The sequence below is a fragment of the Astatotilapia calliptera genome, chromosome 23, assembly GCF_964374335.1.
Source record: "Astatotilapia calliptera chromosome 23, fAstCal68.1, whole genome shotgun sequence".
Classification (NCBI taxonomy): domain Eukaryota; kingdom Metazoa; phylum Chordata; class Actinopteri; order Cichliformes; family Cichlidae; genus Astatotilapia; species Astatotilapia calliptera.
In genome coordinates, this window is record NC_137443.1 from 46307563 (window position 1) to 46332330 (window position 24768).

General features: G+C 42.5%; 1 protein-coding gene across 5 annotated transcripts in view; it reads left to right on the top strand.

Annotated features, from left to right (window-relative positions):
• Positions 1-17: 17 nt before the first annotated feature.
• The window catches only part of LOC113018375 (protein NLRC3-like), a 143393-nt gene continuing 118642 nt past the window's right edge, over positions 18-24768 (top strand). Inside the window, exons 1-4 of one of the 5 annotated variants that reach the window (XM_080296795.1) lie at positions 18-1313; positions 1418-3206; positions 10432-10605; positions 20924-21137. In XM_080296795.1, coding sequence (XP_080152921.1) covers positions 1040-1313; positions 1418-3206; positions 10432-10605; positions 20924-21122 — 2436 coding nt within the window. In that variant the 5' untranslated portion in view covers positions 18-1039 and the 3' untranslated portion in view covers positions 21123-21137. Of the gene's footprint in view, positions 1314-1417; positions 3207-3346; positions 4287-9869; positions 10250-10431; positions 10606-20923; positions 21138-24768 lie in introns of those variants that run through there. The other 4 variants (XM_080296797.1, XM_080296796.1, XM_080296798.1 and 1 more) reach the window with 4 other exon arrangements.

Consider the following 24768-nt stretch of genomic DNA (forward strand, 5'->3'; position numbering starts at 1 on the left):
GTAATATCAGCAGTAATGAAGCAGCAGGATCAGTGTAGCAGCGTGTGACGTCATAATGAATCAGGTATGATCTGAAATATGACAGTGAGACAAGAACATGATGTAAGGTCCTGTTTAAACCCTGATGGTGATGCTATGAGGGGAGCATGTTCTGATTTAGGACTTGGATGGTCTGAGGATAGAAGCTCCTCTCTGTTTGTGTCCTGATGGTGCAGAAGCTTCTGCCTGATTGTAGAAGGAGCTGAAGCCAGCATCATCCCAGAGGTGAAGCTCCTCTGTGTGCAGACCTGAGGTCAGATTCCTCCAGGCTGATGTTCAGGATCTACAGAAACGTGTGGTTGTAGTTATTGCTGCACTGTGTGCTGACAGCAGATACTCAGAACAAAGCGCTGCACACGTGTTCTTTACAAACATCTGTACATATCAAATATGGATCATGGCAGTGAATGAACACGTTTCTGTCATTTGTTTCATTGGCTTCTTTTTTCTGCCTGTGTTCATGTGATTAATGTCTAACACATAAACAGGTTTGTAATCAAACATCACATCATCAGGGAGGCATCATGAAACAAAGTTACTGCTGGAGGCTGAACTCAATTTGGTGGCAATGTTCAAAAATATCACTCAGATCATTTCAAAGCTTTTAGTTCTTCTTCTTCACTTCTGTAAAATAATAGAAAGGAAATCAGAACCCAGAAGTTCACTTCCTGATGACTGAACTCTTTCAAAATAAAGCTGAAAGCTCTGAATGTGACACCGCTGCTCCACCACAGTTTTTAGAGGAGGTCAAAGGTCAGTTCAGAGTGATGGATCCCAAACTTCCAGTACATCCAGTGAAGGACATAATCAGCTCTGTGATGAAGGCTTTTACTGTGGAGTTTGTAGGCTGATCACTCTGTGTTTAATAAGACAGGCAGGAACAGCAAAGGAAACTTGGATTCTGAACTCAAACACAAGTTTCTCCACTTTGACTTTTCTCTGTGACCATCAGAGCTTCTGCACAGTGTCATCAAATCTGGATGTTTGTCACTGACAGTCAATGATTTTAGTGATAAAGAAATGTGTTCACAGAGGGAGGAAGAGGAAGAGGAGTGGTGTCTGTGAGGAGGAGCAGCTGTCCTGCTGTGCTTTGTGTCAGGACGTCCTGAAGGATCCAGTCTCTACCAGCTGTGGACACTGGTTCTGCAGACAGTGCATCTCCTCATACTGGGACCAGTCTGCTTCATCAGGAGACTGGTCCTGTCCCCAGTGTGGAGAAAGATCCAGAAGCAGAGCTGGACTGCAGACAGCCAGTCAGAGCAGCTGTGTACAAAGTAAGACTGAACATCTGTCTGCTGATGGACTCATTTCTGAAAACTGGACTTCTTGTTGTTGTTCAGACATTGAAGAGTTTTCTGTCTGTTTTTCTTTCTTTCAGCAGATGTTGGTCTGCAGGAGGTTTTAGATGAACATAAGATCAGTCTGAGGAGGAGATGTGAACGTGTGACTGAAGGAAGTGATGAAACAGGAAGTAGAACCCTCCTCAACAGGATCTACACTGAGCTCTACATCACAGAGGGACAGAGTGAAGAGGTTCATAGCCAACATGAGGTGAGGCAGCTGGAGACAGCTTCCAAGATGGACGCCCTCCATGACACTCCAATCAGGTGCCAGGACATCTTTAAAGCCTTACCTGACCAACAGAGACCCATCAGAGTGGTTCTGACCAACGGCGTGGCTGGTGTTGGAAAAACCTTCTCAGTGCAGAAGTTCACTCTGGACTGGGCAGAGGGCTTGGAGAACCAACATGTCAGTGTGGTGGTTCTGCTTTCATTCAGGGAGCTGAACCTGATCAGAGATGAGCAGTACAGTCTTCTGGAGCTGCTCCATGTTTTCCATCCAACACTACAGAAGGTCACAGCAGAGAAGCTGGCTGTCTCTCAGCTTTTGTTCATCTTTGACGGCCTGGATGAAAGCAGACTTTCATTGGATTTCACCAACAGGAAGCTGCTGTCTGATGTCACACAGAAGTCATCAGTCAGCCAGCTGCTGACAAACCTCATCCAGGGGAATCTGCTTCCCTCGGCTCTCGTCTGGATAACTTCCCGACCTGCAGCGGCCAATCAGATCCCTCCTACATGTGTTGACAGGCTAACAGAAGTACGAGGCTTCACTGACGCCCAGAAGGAGGAGTACTTCAGGAGGAGATTCAGTGATGAAGAGCTGTCCAGCAGAATCATCTCCCACATGAAGACATCCAGGAGCCTCCACATCATGTGTAGAATCCCAGTCTTCTGCTGGATCACTGCTACAGTTCTGGAGCACATGTTGACTACAGAGCAGAGAGGAGAGCTGCCCAAGACCCTGACTGACATGTACTCACACTTCCTGCTGGTTCAGACAAAGAGGAAGAAGAACAAGTACCACGAGGGACATGAGACGAGTCCACAGGAGCTGACGGAGGCTGACAGGGAAGTTCTTCTGAAGCTGGGGAGGCTGGCGTTTGAACATCTGGAGAAAGGAAACATCATGTTCTACCAAGAAGACCTGGAGCAGTGTGGTCTGGATGTGACAGAGGCCTCGGTGTACTCAGGAGTTTGTACAGAGATCTTCAAAAGAGAGTGTGTGATCTTCCAGAAACCAGTCTACTGCTTTGTTCATCTGAGCATCCAGGAGTTTCTGGCTGCAGTCTACATGTTCCACTGTTTCACCAACAGGAAGTCAGAGGTGCTGAAGGACTTCCTGGGAAAAAAATACAGAGAGTCCTCTCTGGATGATTTCCTTAAACGAGCCATGGAGAAATCCCTCCAGAGTAAAAATGGCCACCTGGACCTGTTTGTCCGCTTCCTTCATGGCCTCTGTCTGGAGTCCAACCAGAGACTCTTAGGAGGTCTGCTGGGTCAGACAGAGAACAGTCCAGAAACCATCCAGAGAGTCATCAAGAACCTGAAGAATAACAAGAAGCTTAAATCCTGTCCTGACAGAAGCATCAACATCTTCCACTGTCTGATGGAGATGAACGACCTCTCAGTACATCAGGAGATCCAAGAGTTCCTGAAGTCAAAGAAAAGGTCAAAGGACCTCTCTATGATCCACTGCTCAGCTCTGGCCTTCATGCTGCAGATGTCAGAGGAGGTTCTGGATGAGTTTGACCTGCAGAAGTACAAAGCATCAAAGGAGGGACGACTGAGACTGATTCCAGCTGTGAGGAACTGCAGAAAGGCTCGGTGAGTCCAGATGTGATCACTAACATCATTGATCAGTGTCGGTTAATAGTTTAATCTTTAAATTAAAAACACAGTCCTTGGTTATAAAGTGCTTTACAAACACCAACATTACGGCTAACAGCTGGATTCTCCTGTTTCAGTGCAGCTAGCCAAACAACAAAGAGCCACTTGCTGCTAAAGACAGAGTGAAAGTGGACGGTATATCCTCCATTCTTCATGTAAAACACATGCAATGAATTGTAATGCACCATCTGTGTTTCCCTTCATGCAGTTTTCTCTTTATGGTGGACTTGGATATTTAAATGTTTCCCTCCTGGAGAGTCTTGTTCACTTGATTAGTTTTTGTGAAGGGGATTCTCCTCACCCCGTCTCCAAGGGAGACACCAGCTACCCTTCAGAGAAAATGTATTTGCCCCACTGGTAACCACGATCTGGTTCTTCCAGTCACTGCCCACAGCTCGTGACCATAGGTGAGGGCAGGGACGTAGATCGACCGGTAAATTGAGAGCTTCGCTGTCACGCTCAGCTCTCTCTCTCTTCACCACGACAGACCGGTACAGCGTCCACCTCACTGTTACCGCAGCAACAGTCTGTCTGTTGATTCCTGCTCCCCTCCCCCTTCTTTACTCAACCCTGAGATACTCAGACTCCTCCACCTGGGGCAGGAACTTGTCTCTGACCCAGAGTGGGCACTCCACCCTTTCCCAGCTGAGGACCATGGCCTCAGATGCTGATCCTCATTCACACGGCTTCACACTCTGCTGAGAACAGCTCCACTGTGAGCTGGAGGCCATCACCTGATGAAGCCAACAGAACCACATCCTCTGTAAAAACAGAGACGAGACTCTGACACCACACAAGTGGAATATAAGGTCAGAGGTCAGCTAATACCTAATATGGTAATCCTGAGCTAACAGGAAAGGGAAATGCAGTGAAGAAATGGATTTTCAAATGAGGAGTGGAATCACCATTTTAAATGTACAAAGTAAATCTTTGATTTTATTTTTTAAAATATTTTAAAATCATTTTAAAAATTGGAATTCAAAAATGTTTTTTAAAATGAAATAAATGTACTCATGTTTTATTGCACAATTTATTAATGAAGCATGAAATGTATTTTGATGTGTTTTGACTCTTCTGATCCTCCATAATATTGAGATTGTATAGAAGTTTTCAACATTTGCAGATTTAGGATTATACTGTACACTATTATTAGCATAGTATGTAACACATGGGGACACTAAAGCAGTCGCGCCAGAATGTCCTCTAAAAAGAAAGCTTCTTTAAAATACAAGCGAGTCAGACACCGAGGGCACAGAGATGAAGCAGGTCTGATCAGGAACAGTTTATTACTGGGCCAGGGAGCACAAATAAAAACACCCTTAAAATGTACGTGATACAAGGTTGTCAATTTAGTAAAACTAAATAAAACAATCCTAGAACCCGTAAAACTACCATTTTCTATATTCACTAACAAACCCCTGCTATAATTATGCCACATGTTCATTATGGGTCCATCAGCAGGCCAGGAATTCCGGCTTTAGAGCAGAGTCCACGCCAGCCCCGTCTTCGGCAGACAAGCAAGAGCCTCCCATCTTGTCCTTCCACTGGCCCATCATATCCCAGCCCAGCTTGCGTTCTGCACCCGAATCCATCATGCGACCACCGCCACAGCTCCCCTTGCATCAGTGTCCTGTAAAATAACAGATAGTAAACCTGCTGCCAATCACACGCGTTGTCTCCTACTGTTGCCGTTCCATGAGGTCAGGACTGGGTCGCCGTGTCACGCTGGCCATCTAGCATTAGCCTTCCAGTCTTGGGCTTCTCTCCTTCAGTGCTCAGCTAGCCTGCTTTTAAAAGGTCTTTACACAGCTGACACACCCATGCCTCAGCAGGTGGTCCCTATCAGCTAATTTGTCCCATGTGTAGCCAGTCCACAGTGGATTAAAAACTATGTCACATAAAACACTAAAGCCCATGCAATAGAAACAGAATAAAACAATGCAAATAAAACGTCACTCATAAATAAACACTAAAAATCTGAATAAAAACAATATACAAGATAAATACAAATTTCCACTGTGTGACATCCCCCCATATTTTAACTGTGACAGTCCCTGTCACAACATTCAGGTGTTCTGTCCAGGAGGGTGGCTGAACAACACTTGGCCTTGCTGGCTACTGTGTCTCTGGTAGTCCCTTCTTTACACATAACACATGAAACATCAGCAATAATCTGCTACCAACGAGTTCCTTTGAATGCATCCTAGAAAAGTTACAGCATAGGTGAGTTATACAGTCCAATTGCCACATCCAGGTAACCTGCTGTTCTTCCATTTCGTGACCACATAGCATAGCTAATGTATGGGATTATCAGAACACTGACTCCTCTCAGCTCAGCTCCTCTGATATCCCTTGTGGATGAACACTACTCATGAATACTCACGTGGCAATAAAACGTCTTTTCTGTACACCCCTTGCTCACAACCCTCAACAAGGGTAGCTGATTTAAACACTTAGCATTCTATCATCTATATCTGTACCCCAGGTACTGAACACTGCTCCCAAACTTGTATCCTCTCGACAAACGCCAAAATTATGTAGCTGCTAAGACTGGTGGACCTAAATCTTCACCTCCAAGTCCGTTCACATACAAGAGGAAGGGGAGCAAGCGGGTCAGCGCTCAGGGCACAGAAACTAAGCTGGCTTTGAACACACACCATTTATTTCCATAAAAAACACAGCCAGAATCACAAATACAAGTTAAAATCCCCCGTATACAATAAAAAGAGTGTTCTCAATGCGCTAAAAACCCTGCCGGCAGAAATAACTATACACTATTAAAACAAAGCTAAAAAAATGTTTTCCATATGCTAAAATTACCCTCCCACAGTCCCATAATCCCACAGTACAGCCACACGCGGGCGAATGTGCCTTATCTGAAACAGGAGAGGAATTTCTCTTCCGGGATGGAAACCACGCCGGCCAGAAGAACAAGGAGGGGGCTCCTGTCGCAGACCTGTCTCCTGACAGCGCGTCGCCGCACAGTCTCGCCCCACTCCACACCTGCACACGGCCTCCCTCGTAGCACCGTCAGATGCAGGCAGAGGGGCATCCCTGCCCTGTTGTGAATTGAGGGCCATCGCCACCCACTGTTGCTGTTCCTGCAGTTGGGACTGGATCGCCGAACGACTCGCGGCGCCCCACAGTCAGGCAGCAGTTCCTTCAACACACGTGCGGGCTTACACGCGTTCCTTTTTCTCCTGCTCACCTTTCGTGCGTCGCTCCTCTTGTCTCTGCGCTCACCATCCCCTTTAACAGGTCAATCTGGCAGCTGATAGGCCACCTTGGGGAACGCCCCCATCTGTTTAGTCCTCAGTGGATTAAAGGAATATGGTACAACAACATTAACACACATAATATAAGTATGAGGATAAAACCATGCAATATAAATATCACAATAAAATCATGCAAATAAAATCAACACTATGTACCAATACACAGATTGATAAAACATAAAAACACAAATTTCCACTGTGTGACAAGTATACTACTATACTAATAACAGTGTATAGTATACTATTGTACTATACACTATTATTAACATAGTATATTTTAACAGGGAATCTTGATCCTGTTACATTTGACTTCTGTTGAGCTTCTTGAATTGTCACCTTCAGTTCCTTTCATTTAGTCTTCCAGTGTCTTTGGTTTAAATGTATTTACCCTGATAACTGCATATGAAACAGTTCACCTCTTTTCACTCACTATTATCTGTTTGCCATAAAAGTGTTGGTGATGTGTTGGGAGAATCATTATTTTCAGTCTCTTCTTATAAACATAGTGAGGCAAAGATGTGGGTCGTGGTCCCTGATAATCAGATGTGTCTGTGTTCTGTTACATGTGACGTTAGAGAGGTTTTAGTGGAGATAAAAACAGGACCAACATCACTCGTGACTGCTTTCCTGTCTTCACAGTGTGTTTACTGTTGGAGCTCGTCCTCCTGTTGCATCTGTCACAGCTGTTACGCTCCTCTGTGACTCCTCCTCTGTCTGCTGTCACACTGCAGGAGTTTTTGGTCATGGCGTGTGAATAACTGCCGAGGTCGGCTAGGACGACGCCACCACTCGTTGTCAGACCCTGTCACGCTGTCTGTTTTCATCTTTAGCCGAGGTTATTAAGAACTTCAAAATGAAACCAGTCTCTGTTTTCAGTCTCCGCCCTCTTTTGCAGCTTTGAGCCAGGTTGTAACACCTGTTAAAGTCACCACCTGTTGTGACCGGGGAGTGAGATGAGTGTGAGAAAGATGAAAACAACGTCTCATTCTGACTAGTTACTGGGAACTGATGTGTGATGATGCAATAACAAAGATGACTGTTTCTATGATTTTCTGTTTTATTAATTGTTTTTATTGATGATAAGGACAGGCAGAGGAGATTGGATGGATTTACTTTGTTTTATTATTTTGCACTGAAATGGAGTCCAGTGTACAGTCCTTGGCGTTGCACATTTTAATATGTTTTAGCTGAGACTGTAGTGGGCACTCTTTAAATGTCGGGTCAGTTTGTCACGTTAGAGCCTATTTGTGCCTGTTAGTGCTGACGATGACTTTAGACCGAGCTGACTGAGGGGTCTAAGCTCATGATGCCACCAGCAACACCCGGGTCATGCTGCAGAGTTTTCAAACCCGACATAATTTACTCAGGTTATATCAGGTGATCTAAGAAAGGCCGCTTAGAAAGAAAAGCGAGTGCACTGCTTTAAGTTTCTTGAAGATGTTTAATCCGAACATTCAGCTTCTTCACTTCTAAAACCAGAAAGTGGAGAGTCCCAGATTTTAATCCTAGTGGGAGTGTCCCTTAAGAGGGTCGCTGACCAACTATTGATCATGTGGCTCATCACATGAGCCAAGCTGTGAAAAAGGGTGTGGGTGATTATCAGCAGAGGTTTCGAGAGATGAAACGTCTTCAAGAAACTTAAAGAAGTCACTTTTCTTTCCAGGCTCCTTAGATTACCATGACTGTATGATGAGAACCTACACAGACACATCAGGTGAAGGTTTCAGTGTTTTGGTTCAGTTTAATGTAAAAATGGAGATGAAACACATATAAAGGCTGGTTTACACCACTGAGCCCTGCTCTAAAACACTGACACAGATCTGTCTGTGAAGCTGGCTTTAACAAATAAGAGCTTAAAGTTTTAAAAACATGTTTAGCGCCGAACTGTCCACTTTACTGTCTGTAGCAGGAAGTGGCTGTTTGGCACTGAAACGGGAGAATCCAGCTGTTAGCCGTGATGTTGTGTTTGTAAAGCTCTTCATAAACGAGGACTGTGGAGGAGGAGAGCCTGTGTGAGTCAGGTGGTTCACCGGCCGAGTGTATCAGCGGCAGAAACAGCTGATCAGCGCCGTTTTATGCAGTAAAATAATCTTTCTGTTCCCAAACACATCCACACAGTTTGCAACATAACAGCCCACTACATGCACATCTCACCGCAAACATGCATAAACCTGAACATAAAATATGTCCTGTACCTGTGTGATCTCTTTAAGTAACTCACAGAATATCAACACTAACGCCACAAGTTTGTTGGTATTTTAACATTTTGACCATTGATTTTGAATTAAAACCAACAGTTAAAATATTTTTACACCTGAGGAAAGAGCAGCAGAAATATTAAGACAGATAAATCATTCTGTCTTCAGTCTCCATGAACAGCATCAACATCCTCTGGTGAAATTTCTCTTTCCTCCTTAAAATATATTAAATGTCAGTTTAATTCCAGATTAATGGTTAAAACATGTATGTCACATATGAACATCAGGAAATAAAGAAAAGTGACTGATTCAGTTCCATATATGCTCCAGGGAGGCGTTAAGGTTCATTGAAATTGTTCAGTTATTAAAGTTTAATCTGAGCCGAGCTGACTTCCTCAGGAACAAATAAACACCGAGATAAACTTCACCTTACAGATATAATCTAAATGAATCATATCCAATCTCAGAGAGTTGACAGTCAGCTGTGTGCTGGGAGACATGTTTGTCTGCAGTGTACGAGCTCTGACCGCTCCCCAAAAATGTCGGAGTGAATACATTAATATTAAAAGTGTAGCTGGTGACACAGAAACAGAGGATTTAAGAAGTTTAAGTGTAGGTCGGGTCCACACATGTCCAAACACCTGTGCGTAGTCCTGCTTGTTACTCAGAAACGCACACTAATAAAATGGCCATAAGGCCAAAGCAATGGTTTTGACTGGTGTTGACCCCGCCCCCACCCTGAGTGTGGATGCTGAGAGAAGGGACAGCTGTGAATATGAGGCTGTGGGAGCAGATGGAGAGAGAGTATGTCGGGGTATCCCAGTACAAACTTTACTGGGGTCAGAAATTAGACAGACTCCAGTTCCTTTGTTTGATTTATCTAGTTTGATGTTAGGAAAGAGATTCATGAGATGGAAAAACCTCCCAGTCTACTGAGATTCAGAAATGATTTCTACACATGGAAACTCCCTGAGTGGGAACAAAGAGTGTCCTGTCAGGAAGAGCATTTGGAATATGGATGTTGAGGATGTGACAGTGCCTGAAATCCTGCTGCTGTTCTGAACCATAGTTTCTGATCTGAAGGTCAAACAGAGTCATGATGGTTGTTTCTATTTGTTCCTTTTTAGTTTAGTTCCCCTGAAATCAGATGTGATATCAGCAGCTCTGAGTTCATTCATCATTATTGTCCAGTGATGACATTTCTGCTCCGTTTGGTGACAGTCAGCAGATTTTTCCTGAGTGTGGACGTGAACAGTCGTACCTGACAGCAGCAGGTAGCAAACAGAGATCGTCTTTCCAGCTGGAACTCTTCACTGAGCTGAACTCATTCAAAATGTTCTAGATTCAAGACAGGAAACAGTCCACATGTGTGTCTTCACTCTGACTCTGGATCAGATCTCAGTGACAGACTGTGGACATTATGGAAGCCTAAATGTGACACCATCTTCCTCCTTCATCTGCAGATTAAAGCCAAACAAAGATTCTCATTAAAAGTCTGCAGGTCTGAGAGAGACTCAATCGTTGTGTCATGTCAAACACAGTAAGAGGAGCTGAAGCACAGATGTGAAGAGCAGATGTTCATCAGATTATGACCTCACTCTGTTTTGTCTTCATATACATTCAGTCTGTGTTTATAATGCAGACTTTCTGCTTTTATAATAACACATTTTGTATTTTCTATGATCACAGACTGGCTGACTGTGGACTCTCAGGGACTCATTGTGAAGTTGTGGCCTCGGCTCTGAAGTCCATCCCCTCCCATCTGACAGAACTGGACATGAGTGAGAACAAGCTGCTGGATTCAGCAGTGAAGCTTCTGTGTGCTGGACTGGAGAGTCCAAACTGTCGACTGGAGACTCTGAGGTGAGTTCACTGACTGCAGCTGTTGTTGTTTTTCTATATTTCTGATCTTTGATATTTGAAACTTTCTTTAGTTCCTAAATGTTCAGGATGTGTCTGAAGACAAATGTGAAGAAGTTTGAGTGCTTTCAGAAATGTTGTGTCTTTCCAAACGACTGAACAACAGTTTTCCTCTTGGCTCCAAATAGAAGTGACAGACTTGAGCAGCGTTCATTTAAAGGCTGACAGAAGTGGAGTGGTGACGGGGAGATGTTTGACAGGACAGCTTTTCAGCCTCCACAGGTTCATGTTGTGCTCCATCAGTCAGTGAAGATGAAGTCAGTACTGGTGAGGCTGTAGAGTGTGTGAGGGATGTGAATGAGGCTGTTGGAGATCTGATGATAGCAGATAAAAACAGGCTGCAGAGACTTTGAGCTTGTGTGGAAACAGACAGAGAAAAGAAAGACATGAATGTCAAAGCTAATAAAGGTGAAGTTAGGAGCTGTGATGATGTTCATGTATCAGAAGCTGATCTGGCTGCTACAGAGACGACCCACACAGCTGCTGTGGTGAGGTTTGTGTTAAAGCAGAGGAACACAGGCCCACACATGACAGCAAAGCAGGTTTCAGGCTCTGTGAGAGGATTTCAAACAGAAGCTGGAGAAGAGAAAGGACTACAGAAAGAAGGCAGCTGAGACCAGTCCAAGTGTTTCCATGGAGCCCAGTCTAACATTCATTTATACACTAACGTACAGAAGTGAACGGGAAAATGAATCCATAGTTTCAAATGTAGAAATAGTTCTCAGTTCATTTACAGAGTTTAATACAGTTCATGAGGAAATGTTCAAAACAGCAGCTGAGAAGAAATCTTCTTCACAAAGTTGGATCCAATTCCAATAGTTTGTGATGCACTTTAACGCAGCGTGAGCAGTTCACTGCCTAACCCCACAGAGACTGTCAGTCTGGACTTTTCTTTATTGCTATTGGCTGTCAGTGAGATTTCAGAGCAATCAGAGACTGTGGGTCTGTGTATGAAGTATAATTCATGTGCAGTTGTTGAAGTTGTAGAATGAGAAATGGCAGTTTGGGGTATTTCCTGCTTTCATTGTCCTGCTTGAAAATGTTTATTGACGTGTGAATTCATTCTTCAACGCTCGATTCTGCCTGAACAACGTGAAAACTTTGCTTATTTTTGTGTAACACAATTCAAAGTAGGGCTGGGTATCGTCACTGATTTCTAGAATCGATTCGATTCAATTCGATTGGAATCTGGGAAATGTTGCCTCAGACAGTCAGAAATATTATAATTCAGATCAGTATATTTACATATTTTTGTATCTATAAAAGGGAAGCTGGCACTTTCGAGACTTTATCAAAGGTGTGAGCATCACAGCAGAGGCCTTTGTGTCAAAGTAGCTGAAGATAAAACACAGAAAAACATGAAGCTGATTTTCCTGTTCTGGGATTTTATAAAAATATTCTGCAGTAGATCAAAAACACATAAACATTACCTGATGCTGCTGAAGTGAAGCAGAGCAAAGTTACAGCGGTTTTATTAGAGACACAGCGTTTTGCCGTTTTGCATAATTTTAAAAAGTTTAAATTTGTTCAGTATTGAACGGCAGAAATTAGGTTTTCTTTTCGGAAGTAAGTAAAAGGAAAAAAACAGCGGCCGACAGCGCTGTAAACAACGGTAGACTTGTGCGTAACAAGCAAGCGAATAATGCAGAAAACAGATTTTTAGACGGGAAACTGTTCTTGAAGTACAGAGAGAGAGAGAGAGAGCTGTGCATGAAGTGTGATTTTATCCTGGTGGAAGCAAAACAGCAAAAGTCAGAGTGAGTTCATGACGATGTTTATGTGAAGCATAGTTTGGATCTTCTTTTGCTGCTGGTTCAGTCAATATTGTTTGGAGAGAGATAAAACTAACAGCTTCAGAATCGAGCGCAAAAAGGACGTAAACACAAAGCGTGGACCCGCCGAAACATCAGAATCAGCGAGCTGTCGGCTTTCAGCCCCGACCGTGTCTGTGCCGTCAGTGAGAAAGGCGACATCTCACTGATTCTGATGCGTCGGCGGGTCCGAGCTTTGTGTTTATGTCTCTGTGCAGAATCCGTGTTCCTGCTCTCATTTACTGTTTCAGCTGTTTGGTGGTTGTTGAAAATTTGTGAGGTTTAACCTGAGATTCTGGAATTTCGGGCAAAATAAATTAATATTAAAAAATTGATTCAGGATTTTAATGAATCAATATCACGTTATCCAAGCCAGAATCGATTTTAATCGATGAATCGATTATTAAAACCCACCCCTAATTCAAAGCACTGAAGCATCGACTTGTTTGATTGATTGATTGATTGATTGATTGATTGGTAATTTATTTCAACATGTGAACAATATACAAGTACATTTAGAAAAGAAATAAGAGAGAAAAAAAATACTATACAAATTACATACAAAAAAACATTCTGATTAATTTACATGTTGAAAGGGAGTGGGAAGAAGTATACACTTATTTAATCCCACCCCTGTCCCATAAATTATCAGTGAATATTTAGTCAGCTTCCTTACTGATATAATTTGTAATAAAAATAGTGAACAGATTTCTGATATACTATATACTATAATATCACATCATGAATTTTTTGTTTGTTTGTTTTTAAATAGAGACATTCACTTAATTTAAATATTTTCCTTTTCTTTATAGATCGAGAAGATCATATTTTTATAACTCTTTTTGAACAGTTTTATGTTTGGACATTGCTTTAATTCCATATTCAGTTTGTTCCATAGTTTCACTCCTTGAACAGAAACACAAAAGCCTTTTCTTGTAGTACGTACCTTCATTGTTTTGAAGTTACAAAAACCCCTTAAATTATAACTTCCTTCTTTCAAAAAAAACATACTCTGAATATTACCTGGCAGTTCTTTATTTTTTGCTTTGAATAGAATTTGTGCTGTTTGGAATTTCACTATATCGTCAATTTTCAATATTTCAGACTGCAAAAATAGTGAGTTTGTATGTTCCCTATAACCTGCATTGTGGATGATTCGAATTACTTTCTTTTGAAGAGTAAAAAGTGAATGTAATGTGGTTTTATAGTTATTGCCCCAGACCTCTGCACAATAGCTTAAGTATGGTGAAACCAGTGAACAGTAGAGAATATGAAGTGATGTTCTGTCGAATACCTGTTTTGCCTTGTTTAGTACTGCAATGCTTCGTGATACTTTGGAATGAATATATCTTACGTGATCTCTCAGTTAAGTTTTTCATCTATTATTACCCCCAGAAATTTATTTTCACTGACTCTTTCAATATCAACACCATTTATTTGAATCTTTGCATTTGTATTTAAACTACTATTTCCAAATAACATCAGTTTAGATTTATTCAAATTTAATGATAATTTGTTTTTATCAAGCCAGAACTTCACTTTACTTATTTCATTAGTCATATCCTCCAATAAATTCTGCAGATCATCACCAGAGCAAAAAATGTTTGTATCATTATCATTATCCAACAATGAAAACAGGAAACAGAGACAGCTGGCCTTCAAAGTAAAAGCTGCTCCTTTTGAAACATGTTGGTGGTAAAATGTAAGAAGAGCTTAAACACATAAATGATCTACGTGCCAAAATATTAAGCACAGTTGATATATTTGTCTGAGTGTTGTGATTCAGGTGTAGATGTAATAATGTACATATAGCAGTTTCCTCTTCTAGATCAGCTGATCAGAGTCAGGCCAATCAGCTCTGAGCATGCTCAGTCTGAGTTATGGAGCCACATACTACGATTCACCGTGGCAACGGCATGAGCAGAGGCTCCGTGTGAATCCAGAGGAGCAGAAACATGAATGATGACAGTAGATGATTGTGTGAAAGTGCTGGAAGCAAATGAGTGTGTGATGTTCTTTCAGTGTTGCACTTTGTAGACGCTCCCTGAGCACTGGTCTCACAGCCAGCTGCACATAGAGACCAGTGTTGTTAGTCCAGGTCAGAAGATGACTTGTTGGAATGAAAATGAGCTTGTAGTTTGTCTGCTTTAATAATGTGACTGGAAAAAGGTGTTGGACTTCAAATATGTCCATTTCTGTCACACTTCACCTTTAAAAGTGAAGCCATGTGGTTCCTGGAAGAAAAAACACGACTTTTTCAAGTCTTTGTCCTGTTTTTATGAGAAATGTACGACTTTAATGTGAAACATTCAGAGTTTTTTCTCTTGTTGTGTTTGTTTGAAGCTGCTTCCTGTTGGCTTCAGCTGTTTGGAGTTTCCATTTTCTAAACTTCTACATTCTGAACCTTCTTCAGCTCTGAACAGATGATGAAACACTGAATGATTTCAAGCACTTTGTCTAATAAACTTACATCTTTCATTCTTTATACAGATTGGATAGCTGTGGTTTGTCAGAGATCAGCTGTGATTATCTGGCAGCAGCACTGAAGTCCAACCCCTCCCATCTGAGACAGCTGGACCTGAGCAGGAACTACAACCTGCAGGATCCAGGAGTGAAGCATCTGTGTGGTTTCCTGGAGAGTCCAGGATGTAAACTTGAAACTCTGAGGTCAGTCAGCATGTTTTAGTTGTGCTGAGATGAATATGATGTGAAAGTTGTGCTGACACTAAACTGCAGACATCAGGCTGATATTATACTGATCCACACTGAGGATCTTCATGGTAAAGTCTGTTTTCTTCTTCTCTGGTTTAGTCCATTGACTGCAGCAGAACAATGTTCACATTTCAAACAGTGATACTCAACGTATGGCCCGCGGCCCACACGCGGCCTGCCCACCTTTCCTGATTCAGAGAGAGGGGACCCTGATTAACTGTGTAGCTTCTTCCTCACAGTTCTAAGTATCAGACACAACAATGAATAATCCACAGCTGACTGTCTTTAGCAGGTCAAAGGTCACGGCACACAGCAGACAGTCAGAAATATTCTAACTCTGATCATTTATCAGTTGTGACACTGTGAGACTTGATCAGAGGTGTGATCATCACAGCAGAGGCCTTTGTGTCAAAGTCACTGAGGATCAAACAGAAACACATGAAGCAGATTTTCCTCTTCTGGCTTTTTATAGCAGATAACCTTCAAAATATTCTGCAGTCGATCAAAAACTGAAGCAAACCATGAAGCAACATGTGAACATGAGCTGATGCTGCTGAAGTGAAGCAAAGTTACAGAGGTTTGATTACAGACACAGCTGAGAGTTTGTAATCTGTCATCATTTTAAAAAGTTTCCATGGAACAGCAGAAATGAGGCTTTACTGTCAGAGGCCGACAGCACTGAACACAACAGCAGACTGGTGGCTAATAAACAGTGAATGATGCAGAAACAGATGTTTGAAGCTGTTCTTGGAGTACACTGAGAGAGAGAGAGCTGTGCAGGCAGGAACAGCCAAAGTCAGAGAGAATTCATGAGCATATTAATCAAACGTGAAGCAGAGTTTGGATCTTCTTTTGCTGCTGCTTCACTCAGTTTTGGTTGGAGACAGATGAAACCTGCAGCTTCAGGATCTGTGAGCTGTCCACTTTCAGCCCCGACGGCGTGTCCGTGTACGTGCCGTCGAGTGAACGATCCACGCTCTGTGTTTCCATCTTTGTGTGTTTAGCTGCTCTCATTTACTGTTTTATCTGTTTGCTGCTTGTTGAAATAGTTTGTGAGCTTTAACCTGAGATTCTGGCAAAATACATTTATATTAAACATCGATTCAGGATTGAATGACTCAACATCGTTTTATTCAAATTAAAACCATTTAAATGGGAACATGAATTTTTTACATCCGCCTCTAATGCTGGGTAATGTCAGCTGGTCCATGTGCAGCTGGCTGTGAGGCTCAGGGAGCGTCTACAAAGTGCAACACTGAAAGAACATCATCCATAAATATTGAGTAAGAACTGGACTCTCATACAGCGAGACTCAAATGCCTTTAAACATCAGCTTATCCTGCTGATCCAAGTCCAACACTGAGTTTGTAAAAAGATGTTTGTCAATCATTTTGTTTGGTTTCTGAGGAAAATGATTCAATAACTTGCTGCTAATACACAACATTTCATCATATTTCCTCATAACCCTCTTTTGTCTGACCATTTGATCCCATTTGAATTTGCAATAAAGGATCCACAGAGTTTGGTGACAATAATGACAGTAGATGTTTGTGTGAAAGTGCTGGAAGCAAATGAGTGTGTGATGTTCTTTCAGTGTTGCACTTTGTAGACGCTCCCTGAGCACTGGTCTCACAGCCAGCTGCACATAGAGACCAGTGTTGTTAGTCCAGGTCAGAAGATGACTTGTTGGAATGAAAATGAGCTTGTAGTTTGTCTGCTTTAATAATGTGACTGGAAAAAGGTGTTGGACTTCAAATATGTCCATTTCTGTCACACTTCACCTTTAAAAGTGAAGCCATGTGGTTCCTGGAAGGAAAAACACGACTTTTTCAAGTCTTTGTCCTGTTTTTATGAGAAATGTACGACTTTAATGTTCTGTTCTTTTTTTTTTTTTTAACTCAATTTTTATTATAATTTACACCATTGCAACTTGTACTTGTCAATGTTCACAAGTAGGACAGTTACAGGAACTGCAATGCAGAAATGTAGATTAAAATAAGAACTGCAATTAGGAAGCACAAAACAAAACCCAAGCAAACAAACAAACAAACAGACAACAACAACAACAAAACAAAACAAAAACTTTATGTAATATTAAATAACATGTGACAAACTTAGCCGTAAATGGACAAAACGAAACAGACCTATGCTAAATTATTGAAACAGTAAAGCATGTATGGGTCGCCAACGCTCAGTAAACAATTCTCTCTGAATCCGCAGAGCAGATGTTATTTCCTCCATCTGGTAAATTTATCTTGCTTTATCAATCCACATATTATATGAAGGTGGGTCAAGATTCAGCCATTTAATAGTGATACACTTTAGTGCTGCTGTAAGATTCTTAAGAGATACTTTTTATTGTTTCCCACAAAACCCTTTGGTAAGACTCCTAAAATGACTAACTGTTGGTCTTTTGTTAATGGTTGTTGGAAAACTGTACTGAGAACTTTAAATATGTCATTCCAAAGTGAGCAGATTTTTGGGCATGACCAGAATATATGTGAGTGGGTTCCTAAAGAAGTACCACAATTTCGCCAGCAGGTGTCAGGATTTGTAGGCTTCATTTTGGCCATTATCTCTGGGGTTCTAAAATATCTCATGACCACCTTCCATTTAAATTCTCTCCACAGCCCAGAATTAGTCACCAGATGGGCTTCACCGAACACCTCTTCCCAGGTGTCCTCTGAGATTTGAGTGCCAGTCTCAGCTTCCCACCTTGCCTTAATATCCAAAGTTGCATTTGTATTGAAACTCATAAATGCGTTATAAAAATGACTGATTAGTTTTGGGGAGGAATTACTTTGAAATGTTTTTAGAAATATTTCCTCAATGGGTGAGGGCTCCAAAACTTGCCTCCATTCTTTATGTTTTGTCAAAAAGCTTCTTAGCTGCAGAAATCTAAAAAAGTCAGAAGAAGGAAGCCGAAACTGACCTCAACTGTTCAAATGAGCTCAGGTGCCCATTCCTCACAACATGACAAAGTTTATGAAGCCTGCTATGTGACCATGCTCTGAAGCCAGAGTCTTCCACAATAGGAGAAAAACCCTGCAGGGAGGAGAGGCTTGATAACAATGAAATTTCTTTTGGAAGACCAAATGATTGTTTGATTCTACGGCAAATCTTTAGTGTGACCCTCGTCCGTTCCCCCATATGCACATTTTTAATTGAAATGTTAGAACAAAGCAGGGATTCCAATGATCTTTCGCACATTGTCTTCTCAATGTTTAGCCACTGAGTTTCAGACAAATCCCGCACCCATACAGTCAGGGGTCTCATGAGCTGCCCAGAAATAATATTTCAGGTTTGGAACAGCCAATCCCCCCTGCAGGTTTGACAGTTTTAATGTTTGGAACTTGATCCTTGGGCGTTTGCCTTGCCATATAAATTAGGAAAAAAGTTTATCTAAATTATCAAATGTAGAGTTGGGAATGTTAATAGGCAGCATTTGAAAAAGGTCTAGAAGTCTTGGCAATACATTCATACGTATACTCTCGATCCGACCCAAGAAAGACAGAGGCAGGACTGTCCATCTCTCTAAGTCTTTTTTTATTTTTGCAGCTATAACTTCATAATTTATTTTAAACAAGTCTGATAATGAGTGAGGAATTTGAATTCCTAAATACTTGATACCTTCGTTTGGCCATTTAAAGCCACATCGCTCCTTGAATGTTTGTGAAATGTTTCCTCCTATATCCATTGCCAATGTCTTGTTAATATTAACTTTGTAAGCAGAGAGGGAACCGTGTGTACTAATAATTTCTCTTAAATGAGGTAAACTGACTGCAGGATTTGAAATGTATAAAAGTACATCGTCTGCGTAGATGGACAATTTATGCTGTTCTCCATTAATTGAAAGGCCCTGAATTTCATGTTCTTCTCTAATCAACTGCGCCAGAGGCTCAATACTTATATCGAACAGCAGGGGCGACAGTGGGCATCCTTGTCTACGCCCACGTTCCAGTGGAAATCTGGCTGATATTGTTCCATTTACCCGTACAGCCGCCATTGGGTTGGAATAAAGAATCTGTATCCTCTTAATTAAGTTTGGCCCAAATTTGAATCTTTCAAGTGTTTGGCCCAGGTAAATGGTAAATGGCCTGTATTTGTATAGCGCTTTTTTCTAGTCCCTAAGGACCCCAAAGCGCTTTACACAACCTGTCATCCACCCATTCACACACAGGTGATGGCAAGCTACAATGTAGCCACAGCCACCCTGGGGCGCACTGACAGAGGCGAGGCTGCCGGACACTGGTGCCACCGGGCCCTCTGACCACCACCAGTAGGCAACGGGTGAAGTGTCTTGCCCAAGGACACAACGACCGAGACTGTCCAAGCCGGGGCTCGAACCGGCAACCTTCCGATTACAAGGCGAACTCCCAACTCTTGAGCCACGATCGCCCCGTATCGCCAAGTACTGCCAGGAAACCCTGTCGAATGCTTTTTGCGCATCAAGAGACAGAATCATTGTTTCTTCTTGTTTGGTCTTGTACAAGGACATTAAGTTCAACAATCTACGAACATTGTGCCCATAGTGCCTTCCTGCAATGAACCCCGTTTGATCTGGATTTATAACCTGTGTAATAATTTTACTAACTCTTTTGGCTAAAATTGTGGTGAGAATGCGTGAATCAGTATTAAGTAATGAGATTGGCCTGTATGATTGACAGTTTGTGGGGTCCTTGCCCTCTTTATGGATTACGACAATTGTAGCATCGTTCCAGGACGGCGCCATAGTCCCAGTCTCCAGAGCGCAGTGGTAAGCTTTCAGTGATAAGGGTGCGACTTTGTCCTTAAGTTTTTTTATAGAATTCGTTAATAAAACCATCAGGGCCAGGACTGTTTTTAGTTTTAAGGTTTGAAATCACCTGTAAAATTTCTTGTTCTCAAATTGGTTCATCTAACTCCTTTGCTACAGACTCTGGCAGTGTTTTTAAATTGATCTTTTCTAAGAAATCAGATAGTGTATTGTTATCTTTACATGTATCTGAATTTTTATATAATGACTCGAAAAAATTGACAAAGCAACTTGCAATCTACTAGCCCTACTACCCTGTTCATAGTACTTTTGTTTAATGAATTGCCCTCAATTTTCTCGTTTATTAAACTATTACGCTCACTACGTAACATTTTAAGGTCGGAAAGCAAATTGGCTGTCTGTGCTTTTTTGTGTTGTTGCTCTAGGTGTTTTATTTTGGCCTCCAATTCACACCGCCTAGCCTCTTTTCTTTTTTCCTGGCACTTGCAAATGATATTATGCGACCTCTAATGTATGCCTTGGTGCAATCCCAGAGAGTTAAAGGCTCAGTTCAGTATGTATGAACTCACAAAACTGGCTGTCATGTAGGAGTGAGGCATTTAATCGCCAGACTTTAATGTTCTTGATGCTCCTGTACCATCTCTCTGTCATCCTCCTCGCTCCCTCTTTGCACTCACAGTCTTTGTGCATCATTAACACTCACATGAGGAAAACCAAAGTTTTACTGGGCAGAAGATGATCATCAGTGACGCTGTCTTTAAAATACTCTTGTTAGAAATGTACGACTTTAATGTGAAACATTCAGAGTTTTTTCTCTTGTTGTGTTTGTTTGAAGCTGCTTCCTGTTGGCTTCAGCTGTTTGGGGTTTCCATTTTCTAAACTTCTACATTCTGAACCTTCTTCAGCTCTGAACAGATGATGAAACACTGAATGATTTCAAGCACTTTGTCTAATAAACTTACATCTTTCATTCTTTATACAGATTGATGGACTGTGATTTGTCAGATATTGGCCTTGATTATCTGGCAGCAGCACTGAAGTCCAACCCCTCGTATCCCACAGAGGTGGACCTGAGTGGAACCTACAGCAACCTGAAGGATCCAGGAGTGAAGCATCTGTGTGATTTCCTGGAGAATCCACGATGTCGATTTGAAACTCTGAGGTCAGTCAGCATGTTTTAGTTGTGCTGAGATGAATATGATGTGAAAGTTGTGCTGACACTAAACTGCAGACATCAGGCTGATATTATACTGATCCACACTGAGGATCTTCATGGTAAAGTCTGTTTTCTTCTTCTCTGGTTTAGTCCATTGACTGCAGCAGAACAATGTTCACATTTCAAACAGTGATACTCAACGTATGGCCCGCGGCCCACACGCGGCCTGCCCACCTTTCCTGATTCAGAGAGAGGGGACCCTGATTAACTGTGTAGCTTCTTCCTCACAGTTCTAAGTATCAGACACAACAATGAATAATCCACAGCTGACTGTCTTTAGCAGGTCAAAGGTCACGGCACACAGCACTCTGTGAAACAGTTTGGAGCAGGAATTCTTTCACATTTACAAACTGACACTGCTGCACGGCATGCTGGGTAATGCTAGCTGCTCAGTTATGGGCGTGCTAATGGCTGTGAGCCTCCGTGGCTGCAGAACACCGAAGAAGAGAAAAGAGAGGTGGAGGACGAAGAAAAGAGGCGGAGATGAAGCAGACGTTTAGCTCCAGAGAGGAGCTGTGTCTGTGTGGGCGGGGCTCAGGCAGCTCCGCCCACACAGTGAGACTGAAGCAGGTGAAGAGTAATAAATGAAGACAGCAGACAGTATTTGATAAGCTGATGTACAAACATGTAGTATGATGGTGGCAGCTACAGAAACAGGTCCATACAGACTGAAGCGTGTCTCAGTCTGAATGTACACTGCTGTTATACAGTGGGGCAAAAAAGTATTTAGTCAGCCACCGATTGTGCAAGTTCCCCCACCTAAAATGATGACAGAGGTCAGTAATTTGCACCAGAGGTACACTTCAACTGTAAGAGACAGAATGTGAAAAAAAAATCCATGAATTCACATGGTAGGATTTGTAAAGAATTTATTCGTAAATTAGGGTGGAAAATAAGTATTTGGTCACCTCAAACAAGGAAAATCTCTGGCTCTCACAGACCTGTAACGTCTTCTGTAAGAAGCTTTTCTGTCCCCCACTCGTTACCTGTATGAATGGCACCCGTTTGAACTCATCATCTGTATAAAAGACACCTGTCCACAGCCTCAAACAGTCAGACTCCAAACTCCGCCATGGCCAAGACCAAAGAGCTTTCGAAGGACACCAGGAAAAGTATTGTAGACCTGCACCAGACTGGGAAGAGTGAATCTACAATAGGCAAGCAGCTTGGTGTGAAAAAATCAACTGTGGGAGCAATCATCAGAAAATGGAAGACATACAAGACCACTGATAATCTCCCTCGATCTGGGGCTCCACGCAAGATCTCATCCCGTGGGGTCAAAATGATCATGAGAACGGTGAGCAAAGATCCCAGAACCACACGGGGGGACCTGGTGAATGACCTGCAGAGAGCTGGGACCAAAGTAACAAAGGTCACCATCAGTAACACACTACAACGGCAGGGAATCAAATCCCGCAGTGCCAGACGTGTTCCGCTGCTGAAGCCAGTGCATGTCCAGGCCCGTCTGAAGTTTGCCAGAGAGCACATGGATGATACAGCAGAGGATTGGGAGAATGTCATGTGGTCAGATGAAACCAAAGTAGAACTTTTTGGTATAAACTCAACTCGTCGTGTTTGGAGGAAGAAGAATACTGAGTTGCATCCCAAGAACACCATACCTGCTGTGAAGCATGGGGGTGGAAACATCATGCTATGGGGCTGTTTTTCTGCCAAGGGGACAGGACGACTGATCCGTGTTAAGGACAGAATGAATGGGGCCATGTATCGTGAGATTTTGAGCCAAAACCTCCTTCCATCAGTGAGAACTTTGAAGATGAAACGCGGCTGGGTCTTCCAACATGACAATGATCCAAAACACACCGCCCGGGCAACAAAGGAGTGGCTCCGTAAGAAGCATTTGAAAGTCCTGGAGTGGCCTAGCCAGTCTCCAGACCTCAACCCCATAGAAAATCTGTGGCGGGAGTTGAAAGTCCGTGTTGCTCGGCGACAGCCCCAAAACATCACTGCTCTCGAGAAGATCTGCATGGAGGAATGGGCCAAAATACCAGCTACTGTGTGTGCAAACCTGGTAAAGACCTATAGTAAACGTTTGACCTCTGTTATTGCCAACAAAGGTTATGTTACAAAGTATTGAGTTGTATTTTTGTTATTGACCAAATACTTATTTTCCACCCTGATTTACGAATAAATTCTTTACAAATCCTACCATGTGGATTCATGGATTTTTTTTACACATTCTGTCTCTCACAGTTGAAGTGTACCTCTGGTGCAAATTACTGACCTCTGTCATCATTTTAGGTGGGGGAACTTGCACAATCGGTGGCTGACTAAATACTTTTTTGCCCCACTGTAAGAGCTGTGGAAACTCAGGTCAAAAGGACGTAACCACACTGCTGACAGTTCCAGGGCAGTCACAGAGTTACAGCATCATTTGTGACCATAAAGACAGAAAGCTCATCCAAATCCTGGGATTAAAAGTCTGTCCTGGTGGTGTCCAGTCAAACACGTCTCTGTGAAAGCTTCAGTCCAACAGGCTCCAAAGTCCTTCTGCTCATTTCCTCGCCGGGTTCTTGATGCTCCTGTACCATCTCTCTGTCATCCTCCTCGCTCCCTCTTTGCACTCACAGTCTTTGTGCATCATTAACACTCACATGTGGAAAACCAAAGTTTTACTGGGCAGAAGATGATCATCAGTGACGCTGTCTTTAAAACACTCTTGTTAGAAATGTACGACTTTAATGTGAAACATTCAGAGTTTTTTCTCTTGTTGTGTTTGTTTGAAGCTGCTTCCTGTTGGCTTCAGCTGTTTGGAGTTTCCATTTTCTAAACTTCTACATTCTGAACCTTCTTCAGCTCTGAACAGATGATGAAACACTGAATGATTTCAAGCACTTTGTCTAATAAACTTACATCTTTCATTCTCTATACAGATTGGAGCGCTGTGATTTGTCAGATATTGGCCTTGATTATCTGGCAGCAGCACTGAAGTCCAACCCCTCGTATCCCACAGAGGTGGACCTGAGTGGAACCTACAGCAACCTGAAGGGTTCAGGAGTGAAGCATCTGTGTGATTTTCGGGAGAATCCACGATGTCGATTTGAAACTCTGAGGTCAGTCAGCATGTTTTAGTTGTGCTGAGATGAATATGATGTGAAAGTTGTGCTGACACTAAACTGCAGACATCAGGCTGATATTATACTGATCCACACTGAGGATCTTCATGGTAAAGTCTGTTTTCTTCTTCTCTGGTTTAGTCCATTGACTGCAGCAGAACAATGTTCACATTTCAAACAGTGATACTCAACGTATGGCCCGCGGCCCACACGCGGCCTGCCCACCTTTCCTGATTCAGAGAGAGGGGACCCTGATTAACTGTGTAGCTTCTTCCTCACAGTTCTAAGTATCAGACACAACAATGAATAATCCACAGCTGACTGTCTTTAGCAGGTCAAAGGTCACGGCACACAGCACTCTGTGAAACAGTTTGGAGCAGGAATTCTTGCACATTTACAAACTGACACTGCTGCACGGCATGCTGGGTAATGCTAGCTGCTCAGTTATGGGCGTGCTAATGGCTGTGAGCCTCCGTGGCTGCAGAACACCGAAGAAGAGAAAAGAGAGGTGGAGGATGAAGAAAAGAGGCGGAGATG